A 22,188-nucleotide genomic window follows, 5' to 3' on the forward strand; every position below is an offset into this window, starting at 1 on the left:
TAGCATGGTTGAATCAGGTTTTTCACCTAACGGTGAATATTGAATGCTTTGTTACCAAGGTAACTTGGATTGCAAACCCTGATTTGAAAACTATATAAAGGAGAGCTCTAGCAACTGGGAAACCTAATCCCCACACCTCCTGTGTGTTATTAGTTGCATAACTAGAGTCGATTCTCCTTTAACCTTAGGTTTCTTCTCGAGATCCTGTAGGTTAACGACTTGAAGACTTCATTGGGATTGTGAAGCCAGACCCAACTATTATCTTTGTAGTTGCGTGATCCGATCTTGCTGTTTCTATCGTGTTGAGTGCAATTGAAATAATTGGCTCGAGATTTTATATCTCCGATAGGCAAGATAGAAAAGTAATCACAAATAAACTTCGTCTCATCGTTTGTGATTCCACAATAACTTGTTTCGCTAGTCGATTAAGTTTATTGTGAGGTGATTGATAATACTAGGCTTTTCTTCGAGAATATAAGTCTGGTTTATCAATTGGTTCATGTTCACCTTGATTTGTCAAAAGACGGAACAAAAACTCTTGGGTATTTCTGTGGGAGACATATTTATTCAATCCTATAGACTTTTCTGTGTGAGACAGATTTGTCTATCAAGTCTTCGACTTTGGGTCGTAACGACTCTTAGTTGTGGGTGAGATCATCTAAGGGAATCAAGTGCGTAGTATCCTGCTGGGATCAGAGATGTAAGGAGCGCAACCGTACCTTGAATCAGTGTGAGATTGATTAGGGTTCAACTACAGTCCAGTCCGAAGTTAATTGATAGTAGACTAGTATCTATACCGGCTTAATACAGTGTGCTGTTCAATTTGGACTAGGTCCCGGGGTTTTCTGCATTTGCGGTTTCCTCGTTAACAAAATTCTGGTGTCTGTGTTATTCCTTTTCCGCATTATATTTTGTTATATAATTGAAATATCACATGTTGTGCGTTAAGATCAATCAATTAGAATATCCAACCTTTGGTTGTTAATTTACATTGATTGACACTTGAACATTGGTCTTTGGTACCGTTCAAGTAACTCCTCTTATATTCAATCAGGCTCGCAGATTTCTATTTGCTGATTCCGGATTAAATTAAGAGTTAGAGATATTAAACTCTTTGATATACTTTATTCTAGATTGAGTCTGACTGTTTAGTTGATTCTCTAGAAAGTGTATTGGAGTAAGTCCTCAGATTGCCAAACGAATTGTTGGGTGTGGTTGTTAGACCCCCACATTTTCAAACCTATTAAAACTTTAACATTTTAATATAATCAAGGCAGGGCCAAATTTTTGGGGTCGTTGAATTACATACAAGATAGATATATAAAGAAACGAGGTCATCATAGTACGTTTTAACTCTCTCAAAATAAAGGATGGTAAATGAATTATTCATCGATCTGAGTTTGATAGATTCTCCACTTTAGTTAATAGTAAATTCCATTTCAGAGCCGTATACGATGCATTAAAAAGTGCCGATATGATACTTTAATTCAATTTTTTTTCTTGCTTATTTCTATCATTGAGATAAATGAACATTCATTATGTCATATCATTAGGATAGTGATCCACCAACCCGCTCGTGTCTTTTACCATACACAAACATGAGAATTTGTCCAGGAAGCGGAAGAACAACTTAAACTCCTTGAAATCCTCACAAGGGATTATATCCAAAAAAAGTGCAACCTGTTATGGGTTGTGAAATTTTTATAAAAATATATAGGACACTGACCTTAACTATCCACACCTTCTTTGTTTCTATCGAATAACCGAGTCAGATGTCTGAAGGTTTGTTTGTTATCTTTTTAATTCGAGACTCAATGCATATATCTTACTAAGAATTATTTTATCTTATCTAGAGTTTATAATTTACCCTTCCTCCAATAATTCTGAATCAGATGTAATGAGCTAGTTACTCAAGTGTGATTTAAACGAGGTGGCTGAGTTTGAAAAAAAAAACAAAAAAACTGTTAAGTTTCTTGTGCCGGCCTAACACTGTCGGACGTATCACCTATCCTACCAACAACAGTCACTTCAGTAGTTTTAAAGATATTTATTTATTTATTTATTTATTTAACTTTTATTCTCTAAATCCCTTCACTTCTAGCTTACGCTGTATATGCGTTAACGATTATCCTACGCACTTCTCCGTGTGTCTCAAAACCTCTCGTTTTCTTCATTTTTCCACTGAAAAATTAACCCTATAAACCCCTACAAACCAGTCACCATTTTTCATTCTTTCAATACTATTACATTTTTCGAACCTGGGTTTATCTCTCTTTAGCTCACTCTCCCCAGATTCTTCATTTCTCTGATTCTTTGATAAGGTTTTGGTAACTACTAGTTACCAATTTCATGATTTTATGAAGTTTTTGAGCTAATTTCATCATAATTTGCTATAAACCAAATCAAAAAAAGTAGAAAATAGTAAGTATTTTCTGTTGGGCTTTCATTCATCTTGTCAACTACTTTGTATCCCTGATGTCTTAAAAAAATTGCAAGAAAATGGGTTCTTCAGAGAATGATATTCCAGTACCAGCAGTCCCAGTTAATGAGCCCCTCTTCTCAATAAGGTATGGACTTCATGCATTGGACTTTTATTAAAATTTATGGTTTTATCACATGTAGAAATTTGATGCTTGTAGTTCATTGGAATAGAAAACTACATTTCTTTTGATTTGTCAGACCTAATTGAGGTTTTTCGTACGATGTGAAATGTGGTTGATTCTGTTCTTGTGTACGGTATCACAATAAGAGTTTAGTTGTACGTGCTAGATTGTTAACGTTGATGGCCAAAGTGTCTAGAGATTTTTTTTTATGAACTCATATTCTTGGTTTTGTTGTGCATTGCACCTGTTTGGGATAGGCCGACGCTGTCGCTTAGAACACTGTATTTGGCAAACATGGTTTCTTTTTGTTGTGTGTGATATCGAAGTAGTACTGCATGTTGTGGTTGTCCTTGCAATTGTGTTGTTAATTGCTCAGATAGTAGTGCATGTTATAGACTGTCCTTGCGAAGGGTGTTGTTATTTGCTCTAGGTAACTGATAGTTTTGTGTCTTCGTGGTTGTGTAATGTTTGCACATAGATACTCTTACTCTTTCAATGTCTATACATAATAGATGGATACCATGCATTGGAAATTTAAGTCTGCTTTATCACATGTACGAGTTTCATTGTGGTAGTTTATTTGTTGGGCTAATTTGCTAGAAATGGTTATCTTTTGATCAAAATTTTGTTCTTCGTAAACCTAGTTTAGGTTTTCGTACATGTAATGTGAAATGTTGCTGATATTGTTGTGTCGAAATTGAAATAGTAGAGTTATGTGCTATATTGTTGAAGGTGATGCCTTAGCGTCGAGGTAGAGATTAAGCGACTCAGGTTGGGTAGAATTCCTCTTGTTCTCGTTTTTATAGCTGACTGCATCTATGCAGTAGGATTCACAAACTTGTTCTACTTCTTATTACTTCCTTGAGTCGTTATTAGGTCTATTATCTGGATTAGTTTTTGGGTATCATTGGCTTTTGTCACTGCACCTATGCAAAGTTGTGCATTTCAATTCTTCAGTTGATTCGGACCCATATCATTATTCAGTTCAGCACAGTCCTTCAAATCATCACTTTAAGTCATATTTTGCTTAAGCTTATAGGTTGTCATTTTATAGTGGGTTTTATCCGGAACCTAGTACTTGAGCACATAGCGATCTTTAAATTGCATTATTATCACCGGTCTATAAATCTGTAAGCTCTGTTCATATGTTTTGTTACTCTTATACCATGTTAAATTTAGCCTACTTATATCAGTAGTTTTTGAGTTATTTTTGTAAAATATAATGGGTTATTTTCGATGCCTTTTCTGGCAATCTTTCCGTCATTTCATGTTAAATACTTTCATGTATCTGTTGATTCTATAAGGGAACCATTGAAGAGTAATTTGTTAACTTTGTTATTGCAGAGATTATGTTCTTGCAGCCCGAGATAAGAATATCTCTCGTAACTGGCCATTTCCTGAGAAATATTTGCAAACTTGTATGATACATGGGGTCTCTAAGGTGCTCCCTCCATTTGACTCTCATAAATCTGTGAAGAACTTACTGTATAGAAAAGAAAAGAAGTCTGATATTGGTTCGGTACTACAAAAATTTACGGGTCTCGACCGCGGAAAAGAAATTATTGAAGTTAATTGTAATATAAGCACTTTGAATACAAATTCCAACGAAGAAATGGATGAGCAGTGTGTTACAGCCGAGGCATCCTGCTCCAAGAGGTTAAATTCCAATGGACAAGAAGAGAATTTTATTTGTGTCAAGGATGTGAAATGTGATATTGCTCCAGTACAAAATAACTGTGCGGGTCACGACCGCGAAGCAGAAATTATTGGAGCTAATGATAATGTAATAAGCACTTCGAATTCAAATCCAACGTCCTACATAGAAGATAACTCTAGTGGTGTCAATATGAAATCTGATAATGGTTGCGTACAGAAACACTGTGTAGGTCTCAACTGCAGAGAAGAGATAGTTGAAGTTTATGGTGGCATAAGTGCTACGCCTGATTCAAACCCGAAGTCCAATGAAGAAGAAAGTTGTGATTGTGTCAAGGATGGCAAATCTGATACTGGTGCAGTAACCTGTGTAGGTCTAGACTGCAAAGAAATAATTGGAGTTAATGGTAATGTAAGCACTTCAAGTTCAAATCCAAGGTCCAACATGGAGAACTCTAGTTGTGTCAGGGATATGGAATCAGATATGGGTTCAATACAGAAAAACCGTGTAGGTCTCGACTGCAGAGAAGATATTTTTGAAGTTAATGGTGTTGTAAGTGCTACTTCAAATTCAAATCTGAAGCCCAACAGAGACGAAAATTCTGATTGTATCAACGACGGCAAATTCAATACTGGTGCATTAACCTGCGCAGGTCATGGCTGCAAAGAAATAAGTGAAGCTAATGGAAATGTAAGCCCTTCAGATTCAAAACCAAGGTCCAACATAGAAGACAACTCTAGTTGTGTCAAGGATATGAACTTTGATATTGGTTCTATACAGAAAAACCGTGTTAGTCTCGACCGCAGAGAAGATACTTTTGAAGCTAATGGTGTTGTATGTGCTACTTCAAATTCAAATCTGAAGTCCAACAGAGACGAAAACGCTGATTGTATCAATGATGACAAATCTAATACTGGTGCTATAACATGCATAGGTAATGACTGTAAAGAAATAAATGAAGCTAATGGAAATGTAAGCACTTCAGATTCAAATCCAAGGTCCAATGAAGAAGGGAATTCTAATGGTGTCAAGGACATCAAACGCGAAGAAGAAATAATTGAAGTTAATGGTAATGTAAGCACTTCAAATTCAAATCCAAGGTCCAATGAAGAAGAGAACTCTGATAACGGTTCCTTACAAATTAACTGTGTAGGTTTGAACCACGAAGAAGAAACGATCGAAGTTAATAGTAATGTAAACACTACTTCAAATTCAAATCCGAAGTTCAGTGAAGAAATGGATGAGCAGTGTCTTGAAGCAGTGGCTTCCTGCTCCAAGAGGTTGAATTCCAAACGGAAGAAACGGAAGAGGAAAGCTAAAATGCGGTTGGTGGCTGATGTTGTTGCAGATGCAAAGCCTTACACTTTGGAGGAACGAGACAAGATTAATGGGTCGACTTGGGCCATTGATCAACAAGTAATTTATCGGCGTATGTCAAGTAGAATAAAAGATGAGGATGAAGATGAAGTTTATGGAACCAAGGAAACTACTGATATAAATAATACACCAGAAACAAGGTCAGCTGAGAGGCTTCAGAAGATAAGGCAGCACAGAAAGCATAACAATACTGCTGAGGATGACATCAATGTTGTTGAGAAAAAGCCTGCATTTGTGGCGAAGCTTAAACTTCGTAAACCCCCATCATCAACTGTAGAAGTGAATACTCCTATAAAAAATGACAGCAAGGTATTATTTCCGAAACTAATCTCTGATACTCTATTTGTTATGGTCTTACTTATAGAGCATTTTTTGGGTTGAGTTCCATAATTTTTTACTTTCTTAAAATTTCAATCAACAAAGAAACAAGAAATCTAGAATGTCAGAGGTCAGAAATTCATCCACAATTAGTAGGGGAAACATTTTTGCATGATAGTTCAGCATAAGCACATGCATTTTGCTACTGATTTAAGTTAGCATAATTAGAAGCTCCAGTCCACCACTAGGTTTCCTTATCTCCGCTTAAATACTAGCAATACTTAGATGATACATCCTATTATTTTATGTGTACCAGGAACTCTTTTTTATAGAATGACAGTGTAAAATTTTTTCATCAAATTTACGAAGCTAAATACTTAAATATATATATATATATATATGGTATGTACATAGTATATGAGATGTTCTCTGTTCTGGTAACTCTGTCTTTAGGACAATAGTAGTTTCTTGTTGTTTTGGAACTTGATCCAAAATGATTTTAGTAGTTAATGAATGAGGATGCTAAAGTGTGGCAAAGCCAACTCCCCTTTGTAATTAGTTGATCAGTAGAGTTCCAGTGACAAGTCTTATTTTGAGTGACAAGTCTTCAGTTAATACCTGCTTAAGCGTGTAATTTAGAAAGAAGTGTTGGGTCATTAATCTTGAGGTCTTTGGAATCCAATGATAAATGATAATCTCCTCCAGCTTCTTCATATGACTAAATGATGCTTGTTTGATAACTGGTTTTAGTTAAAAGTCGCATATGTCCGAGTAATGTTATGAGCTAAGTAATTGTTGATTGTTTCTCAGAGCAAAGCAGTAGTGACAAGGTCTCGGGTAAAGCGTAGTTTTCCCAGTGTAAACGGAATATCAACCATCAGGCGACTAAGGAGGAGAGGAAAATCTTGAAAGATACGCATATTTGTCATATCACAATATTTTTGAATCAGGCAAAGATTTTGGACATTTTTGACGAGAATCAAGCTTCAAACAACTGATACGAGATTTTTAAAAGGTCTCAGGAATGATTCTCTCGCACAACATCTGTCAGCAGTGTCTTGCAGGAAACAACCATGCAAGAGGATATGAAACTACTAAGCAACAGGTTATTACTTCTTGTCAGGTCAGCCTGTCATAATCCGGATGGGTGCGAATCAACTTTTTGCGGAAATATTGGTCGCTCGAGCAGATGATAATATGAAGCATCGAGATGATAACTTTCTGATGGCATTCTTATGGTGTTTATTCTACTACTGCATGCAACCCTGTAACATTATCTGAAATCTGTTACGTTGGCGATGCAGAAAATGAGATTGAAATTGATAATCCAAAGCTATGCCCTTCTGCAATGTTGTTGTACTTGTACTGATAATGCAGACATGCTATGTTCAGTCCTGCTGCAATGTTGTTGTACTGATAAGAAATGATAGTTTCAGTCCGTCTGCAATGTTGTTGTACTGATAAATTTGATAAGCTGGGTTAATAGTGGAATTTCTTTGATGAACTATGAAAATATTTGGTTAAACAGCTTCAAGCTTACTAAACTAAAAGTTAGTTTTTGCATGGAGGGTGCAGTGCGTTTGGACCTCCAATGTAATCATGGACCAAGAAAAAGTAACTTGTGTGATTTTACTTTTTGACAGTTGCTTAAAATGGAATTGATTCTTTGTAGTAAAAAAATTGCTTAGCTTGAAAGACATACCCAAGCTAGTATTACCGCGTGAGACCAGTCCATGGTCTTTCAACGTTCTAAAATTGGCAAAACTGCAAAATTTTCAACTTGCCTTTTGGTTGGGAGTTGTTGGAATCTAAGGAAACTTTCCTGCACTTTCCAAGGGTCTGGCACTAAACTTTATAAATCATTTTTTTAGTTTTTGGGGTTCCTACTTCATTTGAGTTGTAAGTGCTGTAGGTGGAAGGTATTGATATTGAACTCAACGACCAACAATTTCTTTTCTGATCAATCTCTATGGCAAACGAAATGTCAGGGTAAGTAGAAACTAGCACCAAATTGTTATGCTCTTGTTGGCTCTCATACTGTTGACACAACTTGAATTCTAGTTTTGATGTGTCGGCGTAGATTATCTCGATTTTTAAGATTTGGTGGAAGCTCCAGTACCAGCAGTAGTGATGCTGAAGGTCTTGCCGTCTTTAAGTTTCAAGAACTTGCAGCTTCCACAAGGAATTTTGCACCAGAATCCCTTTTGGGCGAAGGAGGATACGTGCGCACATACAGAGGTTGCTTAAAGAGCACTGGACAGGTTAGTGTATCATTTAAGAACTATATTGACTCATAATTTGTTCTTGAATTACTTGTGGACTGGTGAGTAAATGTGCTGAAATTATCTTCACAGGTAGTTGCAATTAGACAAGTTAGTGAGACAAGCATAAGTAGCATCTACAGATACAATGACCAGACAATGCTTTCGACAATTCGTATACGCAGCCTCTTGCACCATCCTAACGTAGCCGAAATGATTGGTTACAGCATTAATGACAAAAACCAGATATTTTTTGTTTATGACTTCATGCCGTTGGGATCCTTGAAGGATCATTTGCATGGTAAGAAGCTTCTGGACTGGAATACGAGGATGAAAATTGCAGCTGGTGCAGCAAAAGGGCTTAAATGCTTGCATGATAAATCAGATCCTCCTGTAATCCATGGAAATATTAAACCTTCCAACATTCTCTTATGCGAAGGATATCACCCCAAGCTGTCGGACTTCCTCGTTTTTGAAGAGCGGATTCCAGAAACTGACGAGTCTAGCCATCAAAGGTGTTTCGGCCGTCATTGTTATCGCCATGCACCTGAATTCTATATGGATTTTAAACTCACTCAACAATCTGACATCTACAGTTTTGGATTTGTCTTGCTTGAACTGATTTCAGGGCGCCTGGAAGAGATTACGCCAACTCTCCTTGAATGGGTAAACTGTTATCATATATTTTTACAAACATGCAGATTGAAAACTTACCAGAAGCTGATTGAATTTTAATATTTTTTGGTGAGGGTGCAGGAAAAACGTAAATTAGTGGGCGGCAACGAATTCACAGCGGTGGCTGATCCACTATTATCCAGAGCAAGGTTTATACCAAGCTTTTTTTCTTGCAGCTGAGTGTTTGCATACTGAAGATGTCGCTCGGCCTCGTATAGGATATGTTGTGAATGTTCTATCAAATTTAGCTTCTGAAATTTACGACCCAAATGCTATCCAGATTAACCGAGCAGGCGCACTGACTATTGGCAACTTTGAGAAGGAAAGACTAAGAGATCAATGGCGACATGTCTGGTCTACAGTCTTGCTTTGTACTGGCGGCTTCCTTTATTGAAGTAAAAGGCTGGTTTAGAATGGGATGAATTGGGTGATTCGATAGCAAGCTGTATTTTTATTCTTTGTACATCTAGTCTTCATAAAGGCTCCATTGGCTTTGAACAGGACATTAATGCAAACAAAAAAGCAACTGCAGAATGCTACAAGATACAAATTGAGATTAAACATGACATTAATGCAAATGCAGGAGTTACAATACTAAACAGCAAAAAGCTAAAAACAACAAGACTATAATAAACTCGCCATATAAAGCTGAAATAGCTAGCCAAGAAAAAAAGAAAAGAAAAAAGAGCTCATGGCTCTGATAGCTACTTGATATACACAACTTGATGATTTACTGCATCGTCAGGGGATAGACTAACGAGGAGGAAATAATAGCCCGACTCTGGTATATGCAGGAAATGATAGCATGTCTCTGGTATGCAAAGGCGATCAGTAAATCATCAAGTGTTTGGAAAATGAACATCTACTTTCTGGCCTGCATCTCAAGCTCATGAAATACACCTCTTTCATTACATGCTACAAGATAGACTTGCACATGATTTTTTACGAATTTTCCCTAACAATCATTATATAGAACACCAGTTTCACTAGTCTTATTTCCGCCTTTTCTCTAGCTTCCTTGTTGGAATGATTATGCCTAACATAAGCAATGTTTGAATTGGTTTTGCATGTCTCGCTAGTGAAAGATATTTATCCAAACAGGAAAATAAGAGTGCAATATGTAAACATTTAATCTAGGCTTTACTTTACCTTGTTGGAGTAGTAGATTGATAAAAGTTACATACGACTCCTTAGACACCAGCTTAGTTAATAACTATTCTTCCAAAAACAAATCAAACATGTACTAAATATTGAATACCATACATAGAGCCCCTTCGCCTCACAAGGTCACTTATCTCCACCGTAGTATAAGATCACATCAGACAGCCCAGTTGCATCTTTGAAGATCATATCCATTAGACCCTCATGCTGGCTCAACTTTTCAGGTCCCATCTCCTCTTCATTTTCTCTAAGAACTTGTTTGTTTGCAGCTGACTCGGCGTCTGAATCTGAGTCAACCCCTGAATCGGACCGAGTCAGCAGTCAGACCATTTGTTTTCCATTTTGAGTCAGATCTGACTCGACCTCTGACTCAGACATAACCCCTGACTCGGACTCATTTGAGTCAGGTAACAAAATACCCCTGACTCATGGGACCAAACCACTGACTCACTTATTTCCAAGTCAGATGAGTCAGATCTGACTCAAAACAAACATATCGACTCAGATCCAGATGAGTCAGGTGATTTCACTCAGATCCAGATGATTCAGATCCAGACGACTCAGATGAGTCAGGAGTAAACAAACATGGTGTAAGTCTAGCAAGATATCTTGCAGCAATATTGTCTATTTTTCCACCTGCGAAATTGGAAAAATAAAAATGAGAAGGAACATTACCTTCTTGACTGTCTTCTTCCTGATATTTATCTCTCCGTTTCTGGAGCTTATCTATGATTTCCAGAGAAAGATAGTGGACTTTGTGATTTTTATCTTCAAGAGGTAATCCACGGTCACAAGTAGTAATTGCGTATGAAATATCCGTAGATGTGCAGATTATGTGGATGTACTTGAGGTTAAGTTTGTCCGCCATGTCCAAACTTTTGCTTACTGCCCGTAGTTCTTGAAAGAATGGTGAAACCCTCTCCTCATTATTGGCTTCATAATAGGAACAAGCAGCAATAGGGATACCTTGTCTGTTACGGATGAGAACTCCAATCCCAGAGTCTTTGGCATTCCCATAGTAACCAGCCACATTAATAAAAAAAAAAATGCTCTTGCCTTATTATAATTTCCTACATTACCTCGAACATCCATAATCAAGTATAGAGCCCGTTTCTTCCAAATCTCACCATAAGGATCAAGTTTCTTTCGACATGTTGCCTCATCATCGATGTTCTTGTTAGCCACATCTTGAGTCTCCGATGTATGGGAATCTGCTAGGCTGGTTGCAGAAGAAGATGCAGCTTGGCTCTTCACATTATCGTCAACGGCGGGTTGACCTTCACTGTCTTCTATCTTCACGAAACACTGCACAATTACAGAAGATATTAGTTGACAAGGCACCAACAACATCTAATCTAAACAAGATGATAAAAATAGGTTACTTACATTATCACCAAAAAGGAAATCAAATTTTTCAATCAGAGCGAGACATTCAGAATCAGAATCTGTGTTACAATCATACGAATTCTCATAGTCAGCTTCTTCACCAGATTCAGAGCAACTCTCTGGGGTGCTGTAAACAAGAAAATTACAAATATAAACACAACCATATTAATTTACATTCACAGATAGATAAAACTCAGATTATTGAGAACAAACAAGCATTAAATCCAACAGAATATGTAATAATTCTGTATCACTATCCCTAATAAACTTTTGAGAAATTTGAAGACAAGGCATTCGAATTGTAGAGCGTAGATATCTTGTGTTAGGCGTTAGGCGAGGCGGCAAGCCCTTCGCATAGCGCCTAGGGCGCGCGTGGAAATCGCCCTTGGGCGACTCGTACGCCTAAAGCGCCTAGGGCGCCTTTCACAACGTAGGTGCCGTAGATTCAAAGCCTTCTGTCAGGAAACTGAAACCCTATTAACAAGACAAGGAGATGGGGTATTGAGAGAGAACTAAACCCTGGATTTTCAGAAGAAGAAGATCATATATACCTCATGGATCCGAATTATCTATGCACGAAACACCTCCTACTAATCCTGTAACAATCACAGTAAGAATAATAGAATCAAATTCACGATACGGATCCTCACCCGTAAACTTTCTAGATACCCAAAATCTCTCAACATCAAAATAAGAAAATTATTCAAACATATAAATAAAGAAGGCTATTATTGGGGAGTCACATTCCATTAGAGGGGCATCATCTAATAGGACAAAAATGGGTCACCCAGAAGTAATATCAAAAATCTCTTATCTCAAATAATTTTGTAATGACCGAATAACCCTTTAGTTAATTTTAATTTAATTTAATTTAATTTAATTAGATAATAATTAATTTCTAGGGTTGGAATCGATCCAAACCTGGACGTAAAATCAATTTCTACGGTTGGAATCAATCAAAACCTGGACGTTAAAATCAATTTCTACGGTTGGAATTAAAAGGAACTTTGACGTAAAATTGAAATTTACGGCTAGGTTGACGAAAGGAAAATTTAGTAAACTAAACCTAGACGTAAAATTGAAAATTGCGGTTGGAATTCAACTAAACCTAGACGTAAAATTGAAAATTACGGTTGGAATTCAACTAAACCTGGACGTAAAATCACTTCTATGGTTGGAATTAAAAGAAAACTGGACCGTAAAATCGGATTTTACGGTTGGAATTAAAAGAAACCTGGACGTAAAATGAGTTTTTACGGTTGGAAACTAACCCAAACCTGGACGTTAAACTACATGCAAATAAAATTTTACGGTTGGAGTTAATCCTAACCTGGACGTATTTAAATTTTATTTTAGTTAAAGGGTAAACTAGACATTTTGTATATGTGTTAAGATATCCCATAAATACCTTTTTGGACATTAAGAATCCAAGTGAAACCCCTCTATTGGAGTGTGACGCCCCAATGATAGCCTTCTAAATAAAAGATACTTACTAACCGAAAAAAGAGAGGCCAAGACACCAAAGGGAAAAGGCAAATGTGTTTTTTTACAAGCAAAGAGGCCGGCGGTTCTGGTCCTCCCACTTCTGTACTGAATATTTGAAAGCCCCTGAGAAATATAGATGCTTCCAAGAAAAAGAAAGGAAAAAAGTTGTTGCTGTAAACATTTTTATAAATCTGTATGGAATAGATATACATAAATGTTTAAAAGTTCTTGAATTAAGAACTCAATGGAGATTTTACAAATCACAACATAGGGATCACTTGTCTGTAGATCAGATTACATTTGAAAATAAAAACTGTCCAAAGGATGATTTTTGTTTTTATCCTCTTTGGTAAGCTACATCATTCATAGTATTTTTGTAGTCCGTCATTCCATTTGAATACATCAACAGTTCGATCAGTAGAATGCACAGATGTCCAGATCCATGTGTTTCAAAGCTTGGATAAACAATGGCATAGCAGAACCTTGCTCAAGCAATCGTGTTAACTTCTGCAGCAGATTTGATTGATTGACCATGCCTGAAAATGACTCTGTTCACCACCCACCAGGACTGGCGGGTTTAGAAATGCACAAGTGCCTTCTCAAACCAGCAAATCCCCATATAAGGTTTGTTACAAGTTACAACAGCTTCAGACTTTACACAGATTTGGCCGACGGGCTCACTTTGCACACCTCAGCACTGAAGCCACAGTCCATAAGAAGAAGCAACCAAGCCCTCTGTTGTTCAGAAAGTCGATCGCGCGGGCCTTTCACTTCAACAAGTTTGGCCTCACCCTTGTAATCTCCAGAGAAGCGCCAAAGGAATAAATCTGGCATTCCACTTGACCAGCTCCTGTAATCTTGTGCTAGGAGCCGACATAGTGAAGCTAGAGAAGGCCCGCCAACACATGTAACAGCAGCTCGTAGGTCGGATAAAGAATGTCTGTCCCAGTTAACACCTCGACAAGCTGTTCCAATATGTGATTCCCATGAGGTAATGAGGATCTCTTCAGCCATGCCTTCATAAATGTTTTGCAGATGAGATTCTATGAGACTTTCTCGTGCTATATAAAAGTTATCTGTATCAAAGTCCAGCGGAGATGTCTGCGAAAAGAATAAAAATTCATGAAGAATCAGAATGCTATTGGTCAAGACTTAGAACTGGAGAAGAGAAGTGTGGCAAACAATATTGGTTGCATAACCCCACCAATGGTCGAACATAAACTGTGTAATTCCACATAAATTCATACCTAGAGGCATGCAACCAATAATTCAATACAAGGGCGCATGTGTGAAATTGGTATACATTACAAGGCAATTTGTAAATCTTTTTCTTCTTCTTCTTCATTTTCTTTTTTGAGAAAAAAGGTTATATACTAAAGAAGAAAAATATTTACAGGCAAATTGTAAATGGATAGGAGTTTTCAAAAGTAAAAGCTCCTGCGTACCTGAAATCGGGTGTGGAAAACATCTGGTATATCTGCAAAGATGATATCCCACATGATAAGCCCAAATATTGTCATCCAAATGCCACTCTCAGTATGTACACCATGCCAACCACCTCCTTCATTGGCATAATATTGCAGAGCAAGCTCTTCGACGCCACACTGCTCTCCATCTTCACCATAAAACCTATTCTTCATCCCTAGATCACAGTTCAAAGGTCTCCCCAGAACTTGTACCTAATTAATAATCCATTAAAGAAGATATAATCACTTAAAAATCAGTAAAGTCATAACAAACATTAAATTAGCCTAAGAATGCATTCGACTAGACTAGACGTCGCTTTCCTACAAGGGTTCACTTAATCAGCAAAACTGAATCTCAAAAGAAAACTGGAACCACCTCCTTGATTGTCCTCTTGATAGAATCAGAAAAACTAGGGGTTTTCCAGCGTCTTGGTGGTTTTCCTAAGCGCAATATTCGCCTTTGTAACGCCATCTTTGAACCGGCACGAACCCATGGATCCAGTAATCCTTCTTCAGCAACTGAGAGGCTCTCATTTAGACGACCCAGGTGTTCCAAATCAACTGATAGCCTCAGTGTCCAATACCCTCTTCTGCCACCACATGCGATTCTGTCTAATAGCCCCTTCAGTAACCTTATTGCATCTTCATACCTGAAAAGTCCAACAAATTCCATAACATAAATAAGTCGCTGCTCTTTTTGTCCCTCAGAATAGAAAGAAAAACAGCAATTAAATAGCTTGTGGATAGTTGAGGTGTGAAGATATTATACTTCTTATCGGAGCTATGGACAGTGTTTAGCCGCTAAGAAATTCCTATCTAGGATTGGTTTTTCTTAGAGAAATGGTTATTTTGTGTTTGTTTTTAACAATTTCACTTTGAGATAGGACTAACATATCCGCAACGATTTTAGGAGGGTAAAAAGGTGGGATATTCCACCATATACTCTCCCAGCCAATAATGAAGCAAAAAAAAGGTTTCCCATTAGCACTACTTCTCCACAGTACGAATAAGTGGTTCATACAGTAGTGGAAAAGTACAAAGCTAAGAGAGTCCAAGGTTTGAATTCACTTATCATACTTTAGGTGGCTGCAACAGAAAGAACAAAGCCTCAATGACAAAAGGTATCTGGAATTTTCATACCTGCGCTCACGCTCAAGATAGGAAATGCCTAATGTGACCACCTTTGAGTAAATATATGAATCTGAGAAAGATGAATGAAAAGTCATTGTAGGTGGGGTAGAAGACTGAGGAGCCTCTCTAGAACTGGATATGCGAGCATCAGATAACTCTATGCAGCTTTTCACTTTGACATGGTCGTCCACTTCAAGTGATTCATCCATTATTTGTGCCACTTCAAGGGCCTGTGGAAAATAACTAGCAGAGTTACTAAATTTACTTAATATAAGAAGCGAGTCAGTTTCCAATTTCCATGCAGATATGAATGAACACCTCTTCATACGCCAGCAAGTCAGCTCGACTTGGGAAAATTTGATTGTGAACTATGCAGGTATAAGCTGGATACTTGACTAGTCCCAAGTCAACCATTAAAAAAGCATTTAGATCCTGCTCCCCATTAAGGAAGAAAAGCCTCTGTCGAAAGAAAGAAAGAAAGAAGGTAGGAAAGTAAGGAAAAAAGAGCTTGGTCCAATTGACGCTGAACAATAAGAAAAGAAAAAGAAGACAACAACAACCAAGCCTTTAGTCCCAAACAAGTTGGGTAGGCTAGAAAAGAAACCCATGTTGAATTTATCACAACAAGACAAAAAAGAAAGAAAGAAAAAAATAACCTGAACCCGCCAGAGAAGGGACTCAGCAGTCGAAGAAACACGAATACAATTTCCTGTTCGATCTAATACCATGATTGGAAGAGACGGGCTACATCAGACAATAAGAAGGGGAACCACAAAAGCTGTAAGAATTTAAACTCCAACAAATCAAAACCTGATAAAAGGAAGATTTAAGAAATTGTAACAATCCCATGCTATACCATTTACCATCATCATATGAAGCGGACAGCAATGAAATCAATTCCTGCTTTCTGCTAGAATAAATGCCTTTCTGAAGCATAGAATGAAAAAGAACAGATGAGGTGTAGTTTAAAAGTGTGGCCGCAGAACTTTAACGAATAAGAGCTGCATAATGAGAAGTGCAGATTATGCTCATAGATGCAATGGAATTCTAGGCAGAATCCAAAGTACTCAATGGGAATTTATTGTTCCCCGAACGGTAAAAGAGTAGATGGTAAAAAGTGATCAACAGGTCATGCACATGAAGACTGGCAATGCCACCAGGAAAAGAGAAAACCACTTGGGGAAAGCAGTACATGTACATGCAGGGACTCGGTTTATCAAAAGATGCAGAAACATATGATTAAATTCCTCCGTAAGATGTCATTTATATCTCGCATCAGAGTGCTAACATAGAGTATTATAATGTAGAGACAGCTATATCGCACAAATGTATCTTAAAAGAGAGACACTAATTTGGAGGAACGTTAAACCAATGTTTGACCCGTATCTGTCCGCAAAGAATGTCTGCTACTTTGCAGTCATCAGAAGCCAGCAATATAGGAGATTTACTATGGCGGGATCCAAAGTTAGGAGTAGCCATCTGTAACGCTCCAAATAGCAGATATGTCCACTTAGAGCGAACAGTACATCTATCTTGAGGATTTAATTTAACAAAGATAAAGAAAGAAATCATCATCCACCTGATAAGGATATCACTTGTATCACATCATTGTGTTAAACTCGAATCATAACGGTTTAGCAGCCATATCACACAAATGTATCTTAAGTCTTAACAGAGAAATACTATTTTTAAGAAATGGTAAACTAATGTCTGACCCGTATCTGTCCGCAAAGAATGTCTGTTACTTTGCAATCATCAGAAGCCACCAATATAGGAGATTTACTACGGCAGGATCCAAATTTAGGAATAGCCGTCCATATAACGCTCCAAATAGCGAATATACCACATAGAATTAAGGGAAAGATGAGACCAAAGCCTTGTGGCTGGTCTCAACCAGAGGACGTGTTAATACTGCTTAAGGAAAAAAGAATATTTATTTTGTTGAAAACTCGGTCAAATATGCAAACGAAATCCATGCTTATTGCACACAGCATTACAGAGATGATCTGTATGCTAAAGCACTCAAGGAAGGGGGTATGAGGATCCAGGTTAAGAATGCCAATCTGTGGCTAAACAAACAATATGATCTTAAAGAAGCCTAAATATGTAATGGCCAGAAACAGTACAGTTGAATCACTAATACATAAACGCACCTTGGGGTGTGACAAACTACAAATGTCTCGTAGCTCAGAAACAGCAAGCACGTCTAGAACCTCCTTTATATCGGACCCATTTGGTTCCTTCATGGACTCTAACGAACACATATAACCCCTTGCTGCAATAGCAAAAACAATTAGACTGAATAAAATATAATTCCAAGCAAACTGCATATCAAAGATGATAAAGCCATCGTGCTCATACTTACCACAGAGTCCCTCAACAGCCTGTTGAGAGTCCGTTACTTCTTGGTAGGAAATATTGGACATTCGAAACCAAGGCCCTGAAATCAGAAACAGGATGGGGAAAAAGTTACATCATTTGCACTACATCCTCATAACTCGCTCCTCCAAAGTCAACAATTCAGATAAATGTATAAATAGAAAGCTTGATTTGTGCTTTTTCATTAACAATTTACAGAGATCAAAGTATTAGTAACACAATGTTCGTAACTTATAAAATCTTTTGCACCATAATTCTATAATTATTACTAAACACTGCAATCCATCGCACAGTTGTACCATAAGCAATTGACGGCTACATGAATGAGTATGAATTAGAATGGAAAGAAAGCAACCTTTTCGAGTAAAAAGTCGAACAAAGAGATTCTGACTATCGTCTGAGAGTGATTTAAATGATTCTGTGGAAAAAACACACAACTGACTGGTTAACAAGGTAACAGATGAACATTAAAAAAAAAAAAAAAAAAATCTTAAGCATGCAGAGAACTGAAACCTCACATCCATACCAAGTACCTAGGTAAAGTTTTTCTTCATCTATAAAAAGGTGCTGATGACTCCTCATAACTTCTTGAATCAAAAGAAGAAAATTCTGCTGGTACTTTCTCTTGCCAGGGATGAAGTTTTTAGCACAATCAACCACATGAAGAATGTCTTCCCAGACAGAGTCAGAAGTTCCATGATCGTTGGATTCCACTACATCAGCTCCAGTCATTCTTTGACATACAACCTGAATTGGAACAACATCAAGAGGACGTTTTGGAAGAGCTGATATGCTAACCTGCATGCATTACCAAAAAATGAGTTCATGAGAACTCAAAAGTTTTGAGATTAAAGTTTAAATAAATGATTCTGTAACATAGCAGTACCTCAAACATCAAGCAGTCTTTCTCAATTAGAGGAGAGAGATACCTAGCCAACTCCCGGGGAATGTAACCCAGCACTTTTTCACATCCAGAATCTGTACATATCACCTGGGACATGCAACTAGATATTACATAATTCCCTTAATTCCTCACAACAGAATAACCAAAAAAATGTAAAGCATATTTTTAGAAGTAAATGTACCTTTATTGCATTGGGATCCTTAACATTATATTGGTCTCTTACAAAACAGACAGTATCCCCCATCTTTAAATCAACTTCCTCACCAAATTTACGACCAACAATGAAAGTTTGGAATATTGCCACTGAAGTATCATCAGTAGATCCATCTACTTCATGCTTAGCCACAACAATGGGAAGAGACAGAGTCACATCCACGTCTCTCTCCCCGATAATGTCATCACCTGATGGATTCTCATCCTCACCAGACAAGTTTTCTACCTTAACCTCTTCACGAGTTTCTAACTTAGGAAATGAATTCAATGGCAACACACATAGAACATCATCATTATCTTCAATTACAGGCAATTTTGTCATTGCATTTCCCTCAACTTTCTCATCCTTTGGTGATATACCATTATTTATCCTTAAGTTATCATTCGATTCATCCAACTGATCTTTCGGTTTTGTTACTGAGCTTTTAAAACTAAACTGGAAAAGAGTAGGTTGTTTCAACTTCCGTTTAGTTCCTCCTCCCATTAAACAAACATCTGCAAACCCCAATTAAAAATTAAATTCTAACAGTAAATTAATCAAACACTTTGTAATCTGCAAAGTAACTTTTATAGCAAATGAAAATCAATCCTACCTAGATGAGAATTCAATTGTTGATCCGATCCTTGAACGGAAGCTCCACAAACAGGACAAGTAACATAAGAAGAAACTGATCTCCCAATCTCAACAACATCCATTTTCTTACTGGATTCACAAATCTCCACTCCATTCGTTGACGACGATGATGATAATCCATCTCTAATTTCATCTTTACAACTCTAAATAGGAAAATGAAAACAAAAGATTAAGATTTTGATTGACGGATTCACAAATGAAATTAGGGTTTTAAAAGATTGTTATTACCTCGGGAGGTGTAAGAAGAAATGATTGACGATCTGGGAGGATTTTGCGGCGTTTTCCGATCAGTCGTACTAGACCTTCTCTCCCAGTAAGCATGGATTGGAGGAGGAGGAGGTTGTGGTGGTGGTGGTGGTGGTGGTGGTGGTGGGGGAAATGTTTTTGACCTAGAGATTTGAAGCGGTAAACCCTTGATTTGTGTTGTGTTCAGGAAGGTTTGTAAATTTTATAGCTCATCCCGCCAAGGAAAGGAGTTATTGTGTATGCCTACAACTCATTGTTGTAAGTTACTTATGGTAGGGTAACTGGGTAGGGAATCATATCTCACCGTTCATTCAAACTTATTTTGATAGGCATCAAACTCAAAGGCTAGAAACCTAAGATTGCCTTAGGGCTGCACATACTCCGGTACGGCCCGGTTTTCTTATGGAACCGGTGTTTGTACCTGGCGTTGACCGGTACCTCCTTTTGAGGACCGGTACCGGTACCTGTACCAGGTGTTGTACCGGTCCTCCGGTACAAGTCCGGTACCGGGTTTTTACCTGCAAAATCATCATCACTGTAGGATGAGCAAAGCTCAACTGTACCACAATTACATCATGTACCCAACCTAGCATGCATCTAGCTCTGTTTATTCAATATTCATTGTAAATATCATCTCAACTCATACAATACAACACCTAGCAATGCACTACCATTGTTAATCTGTAACAATTCATACAATAGAATAAGAATTTACATCATAATCCATCTACACCACCAGCATCAGAACTTCAAGCAGAACCCATTCACCATCAATCGATTTCAATCTAAGCATCAGATATATTCATTCTCAGATCATAAAACCCCACAAATCGCCCAAAACCAAATTGAGTTGTAGCCAAACCTATTCTCATACTCTAATTACAAAACCCATCTATTATTTCATTACAAAGATTTAATTACAAAATCTTGTTGTTTGATTTCAACAGAAAACCCAATTCGTAAAATCTTAAATCACACATGCAATTAGTTTCTTAAAAAAACAAAAGAAGAAGAAAAAGAAGTGAAGAAGAAGGTTTATCCTCTTTAATCTCTAACCACCACCAGATCTCCTTTCTTAATTACATAACCCCCTATCTCCAAATCCGACCCCAACCCAAGGTTCCAAATCTTGTGAAACACCAAATCAAATCTTCATATTCAATTTCTCCACCAAATCGAAAAAACCCTAAATCAATCTACAATCAAACCCTAACTCAAACTAACAAATCCTAAATCGAAATGATGGTGAAGAAGAAGAACAAACCAGAGATGGTGAAGAAAAAGAAGAACAAATCGAACTGATTCTTATCGTCTACTGTTGAATTACCTGATAGAGATGGTGAATCGATGATACCCTGAAGAACACAGAAGAGAAGAGGGTTGCCGCTGCTTTTTCAGAGAGAAAAAAAGAAGAAGAAAAATGAGAGTGAACTGATTCTTCTCCCGATAGTCGGTAGTCTATACCTAGTATGGACGACTACGATTAAAAGCCTAGCTTGATCTTAACGGCTAATAATCACCGATACATATGGTCCGGTTCAAGTCCGGTCCTCCCCAAGAACCGGTGTCTGTACCGGTCTAGACCGGTTCTCAACTTCCAGTACCGGTGTCTGTACCGGCTAGACCGGTTCCGGTCCGGTAATTCCGGTTCCACTCCGGTCCAGGTCCTCTCAACCGGTTCTTGTGCAACCCTAGATTGCCTAGATTGAACAAGTTTTTTTTTTGAACAATTTTCTGGGCACCATCGTTGTTTTTTTTTGGGTACCATGATTTGATTAAGCCACACTCCCTATGATTATAAGGGATGTCCTAAAAAGTGGAAATGACTGGTTTACCCTTTTACCTAATTAAAAGTATAACTAATCTACAATTTCTTTTTCCTCTATTCTACAATTTTTCTTCTTCTCTTCTTCATCAATTTATGACCATCTAAACCTGATCATATACAAATCTAATCAAAATCATCCAATTTTCATCGTCGTCGAAAAATTGAATTTTCATCGTCGATTAATCAATCTTTTATAAACAAACCTCTCCACAAGTATTTTCCCACAAACCCATTACTTCTAATTCGTTTTTTGATTGAAATTTTGAGCCGTAGTCATCAAAATATGTTGAATTTGGAGGTTACAGTAGTAAGTTCGGTTAGGATAATTTTGAAAAAAAAAACCCTAGTTTTACAACCGAATTTTTAAAAATGAAGAACACTTCGGTTAAGAATTTTTAAAAACTCTGTAAACTCAAGCATAATAGTTCAGTTACATTTGATTTTTCATCAGCTAGACGAACAAACAA

At 37.4% G+C, this 22,188-nt stretch overlaps 4 protein-coding genes across 5 annotated transcripts; 2 read left to right on the forward strand and 2 right to left on the reverse strand.

The window, feature by feature from the left end:
• The first annotated feature begins 2,169 nt into the window (after positions 1 to 2,169).
• Positions 2,170 to 7,446, forward strand: LOC113315278 (putative uncharacterized protein DDB_G0282133). Its single transcript, XM_026563579.1, has 4 exons — positions 2,170 to 2,421; positions 2,497 to 2,567; positions 3,948 to 5,943; positions 6,763 to 7,446. The coding sequence occupies exons 2-4, from the start codon at positions 2,500 to 2,502 to the stop codon at positions 6,859 to 6,861; spliced, it is 2,163 nt and encodes a 720-aa protein (XP_026419364.1). The 5' UTR covers positions 2,170 to 2,421; positions 2,497 to 2,499; the 3' UTR covers positions 6,862 to 7,446.
• A 411-nt stretch (positions 7,447 to 7,857) lies between these two features.
• On the forward strand, positions 7,858 to 10,407 carry LOC113336393 (serine/threonine-protein kinase PBS1-like). The gene is made up of 4 exons (XM_026582260.1): positions 7,858 to 7,941; positions 8,033 to 8,213; positions 8,307 to 8,879; positions 8,970 to 10,407. Exons 1-4 carry the CDS (start codon positions 7,922 to 7,924, stop codon positions 9,066 to 9,068), a joined length of 873 nt encoding a protein of 290 aa, XP_026438045.1. The 5' UTR covers positions 7,858 to 7,921; the 3' UTR covers positions 9,069 to 10,407.
• Positions 10,408 to 10,539: 132 nt separating this feature from the next.
• LOC113336409 lies at positions 10,540 to 12,107 on the reverse strand. 2 transcript variants are annotated; one of them, XM_026582262.1, is made up of 4 exons: positions 11,987 to 12,107; positions 11,436 to 11,562; positions 11,129 to 11,354; positions 10,540 to 10,685 (listed from the first exon to the last, which is right to left on the reverse strand). In XM_026582262.1, the coding sequence occupies exons 1-4, from the start codon at positions 11,989 to 11,991 to the stop codon at positions 10,576 to 10,578; spliced, it is 468 nt and encodes a 155-aa protein (XP_026438047.1). In that variant the 5' UTR covers positions 11,992 to 12,107; the 3' UTR covers positions 10,540 to 10,575. The 2 variants fall into 2 exon arrangements, with proteins under 2 accessions (XP_026438047.1, XP_026438046.1); XM_026582261.1 differs by having other exon boundaries at positions 10,540 to 11,354.
• Positions 12,108 to 13,112: 1,005 nt separating this feature from the next.
• Positions 13,113 to 20,190, reverse strand: LOC113315286 (fanconi-associated nuclease 1 homolog). The gene is made up of 15 exons (XM_026563587.1): positions 19,876 to 20,190; positions 19,607 to 19,790; positions 18,982 to 19,508; positions 18,783 to 18,887; positions 18,430 to 18,694; positions 18,252 to 18,314; positions 17,883 to 17,957; positions 17,671 to 17,792; positions 16,374 to 16,444; positions 16,174 to 16,261; positions 15,836 to 15,976; positions 15,527 to 15,747; positions 14,763 to 15,036; positions 14,366 to 14,599; positions 13,113 to 14,021 (listed from the first exon to the last, which is right to left on the reverse strand). The coding sequence occupies exons 1-15, from the start codon at positions 19,966 to 19,968 to the stop codon at positions 13,575 to 13,577; spliced, it is 2,910 nt and encodes a 969-aa protein (XP_026419372.1). The 5' UTR covers positions 19,969 to 20,190; the 3' UTR covers positions 13,113 to 13,574.
• Between the last annotated feature and the right edge of the window lie 1,998 nt (positions 20,191 to 22,188).

Source organism: Papaver somniferum, chromosome 1 (genome assembly GCF_003573695.1).
Source record: "Papaver somniferum cultivar HN1 chromosome 1, ASM357369v1, whole genome shotgun sequence".
NCBI lineage: Eukaryota > Viridiplantae > Streptophyta > Magnoliopsida > Ranunculales > Papaveraceae > Papaver > Papaver somniferum.

Bases quoted from the DNA above. Each gene is read 5' to 3' on its own strand.
- LOC113336409 (XM_026582261.1), bottom strand. The intron at 11,355-11,435 runs GTAAGTAACCTA...GTAATTGTGCAG, and splicing joins ATTTCCTTTTTGGTGATAAT to TGTTTCGTGAAGATAGAAGA.
- LOC113336393 (XM_026582260.1), top strand. From the start codon at position 7,922: ATGGCAAACGAAATGTCAGG. The intron at 7,942-8,032 runs GTAAGTAGAAAC...GTGTCGGCGTAG, and splicing joins ATGGCAAACGAAATGTCAGG to ATTATCTCGATTTTTAAGAT. The intron at 8,214-8,306 runs GTTAGTGTATCA...TTATCTTCACAG, and splicing joins GCTTAAAGAGCACTGGACAG to GTAGTTGCAATTAGACAAGT.
- LOC113315286 (XM_026563587.1), bottom strand. From the start codon at position 19,968: ATGCTTACTGGGAGAGAAGGTCTAGTACGACTGATCGGAAAACGCCGC. The intron at 19,509-19,606 runs GTAGGATTGATT...TGGGGTTTGCAG, and splicing joins ACAATTGAATTCTCATCTAG to ATGTTTGTTTAATGGGAGGA. The intron at 16,445-17,670 runs GTGCGTTTATGT...TCTATGCTTCAG, and splicing joins GTAGTTTGTCACACCCCAAG to AAAGGCATTTATTCTAGCAG.
- LOC113315278 (XM_026563579.1), top strand. From the start codon at position 2,500: ATGGGTTCTTCAGAGAATGATATTCCAGTACCAGCAGTCCCAGTTAAT. The intron at 2,568-3,947 runs GTATGGACTTCA...TTGTTATTGCAG, and splicing joins GAGCCCCTCTTCTCAATAAG to AGATTATGTTCTTGCAGCCC. The intron at 5,944-6,762 runs GTATTATTTCCG...ATTGTTTCTCAG, and splicing joins CTATAAAAAATGACAGCAAG to AGCAAAGCAGTAGTGACAAG.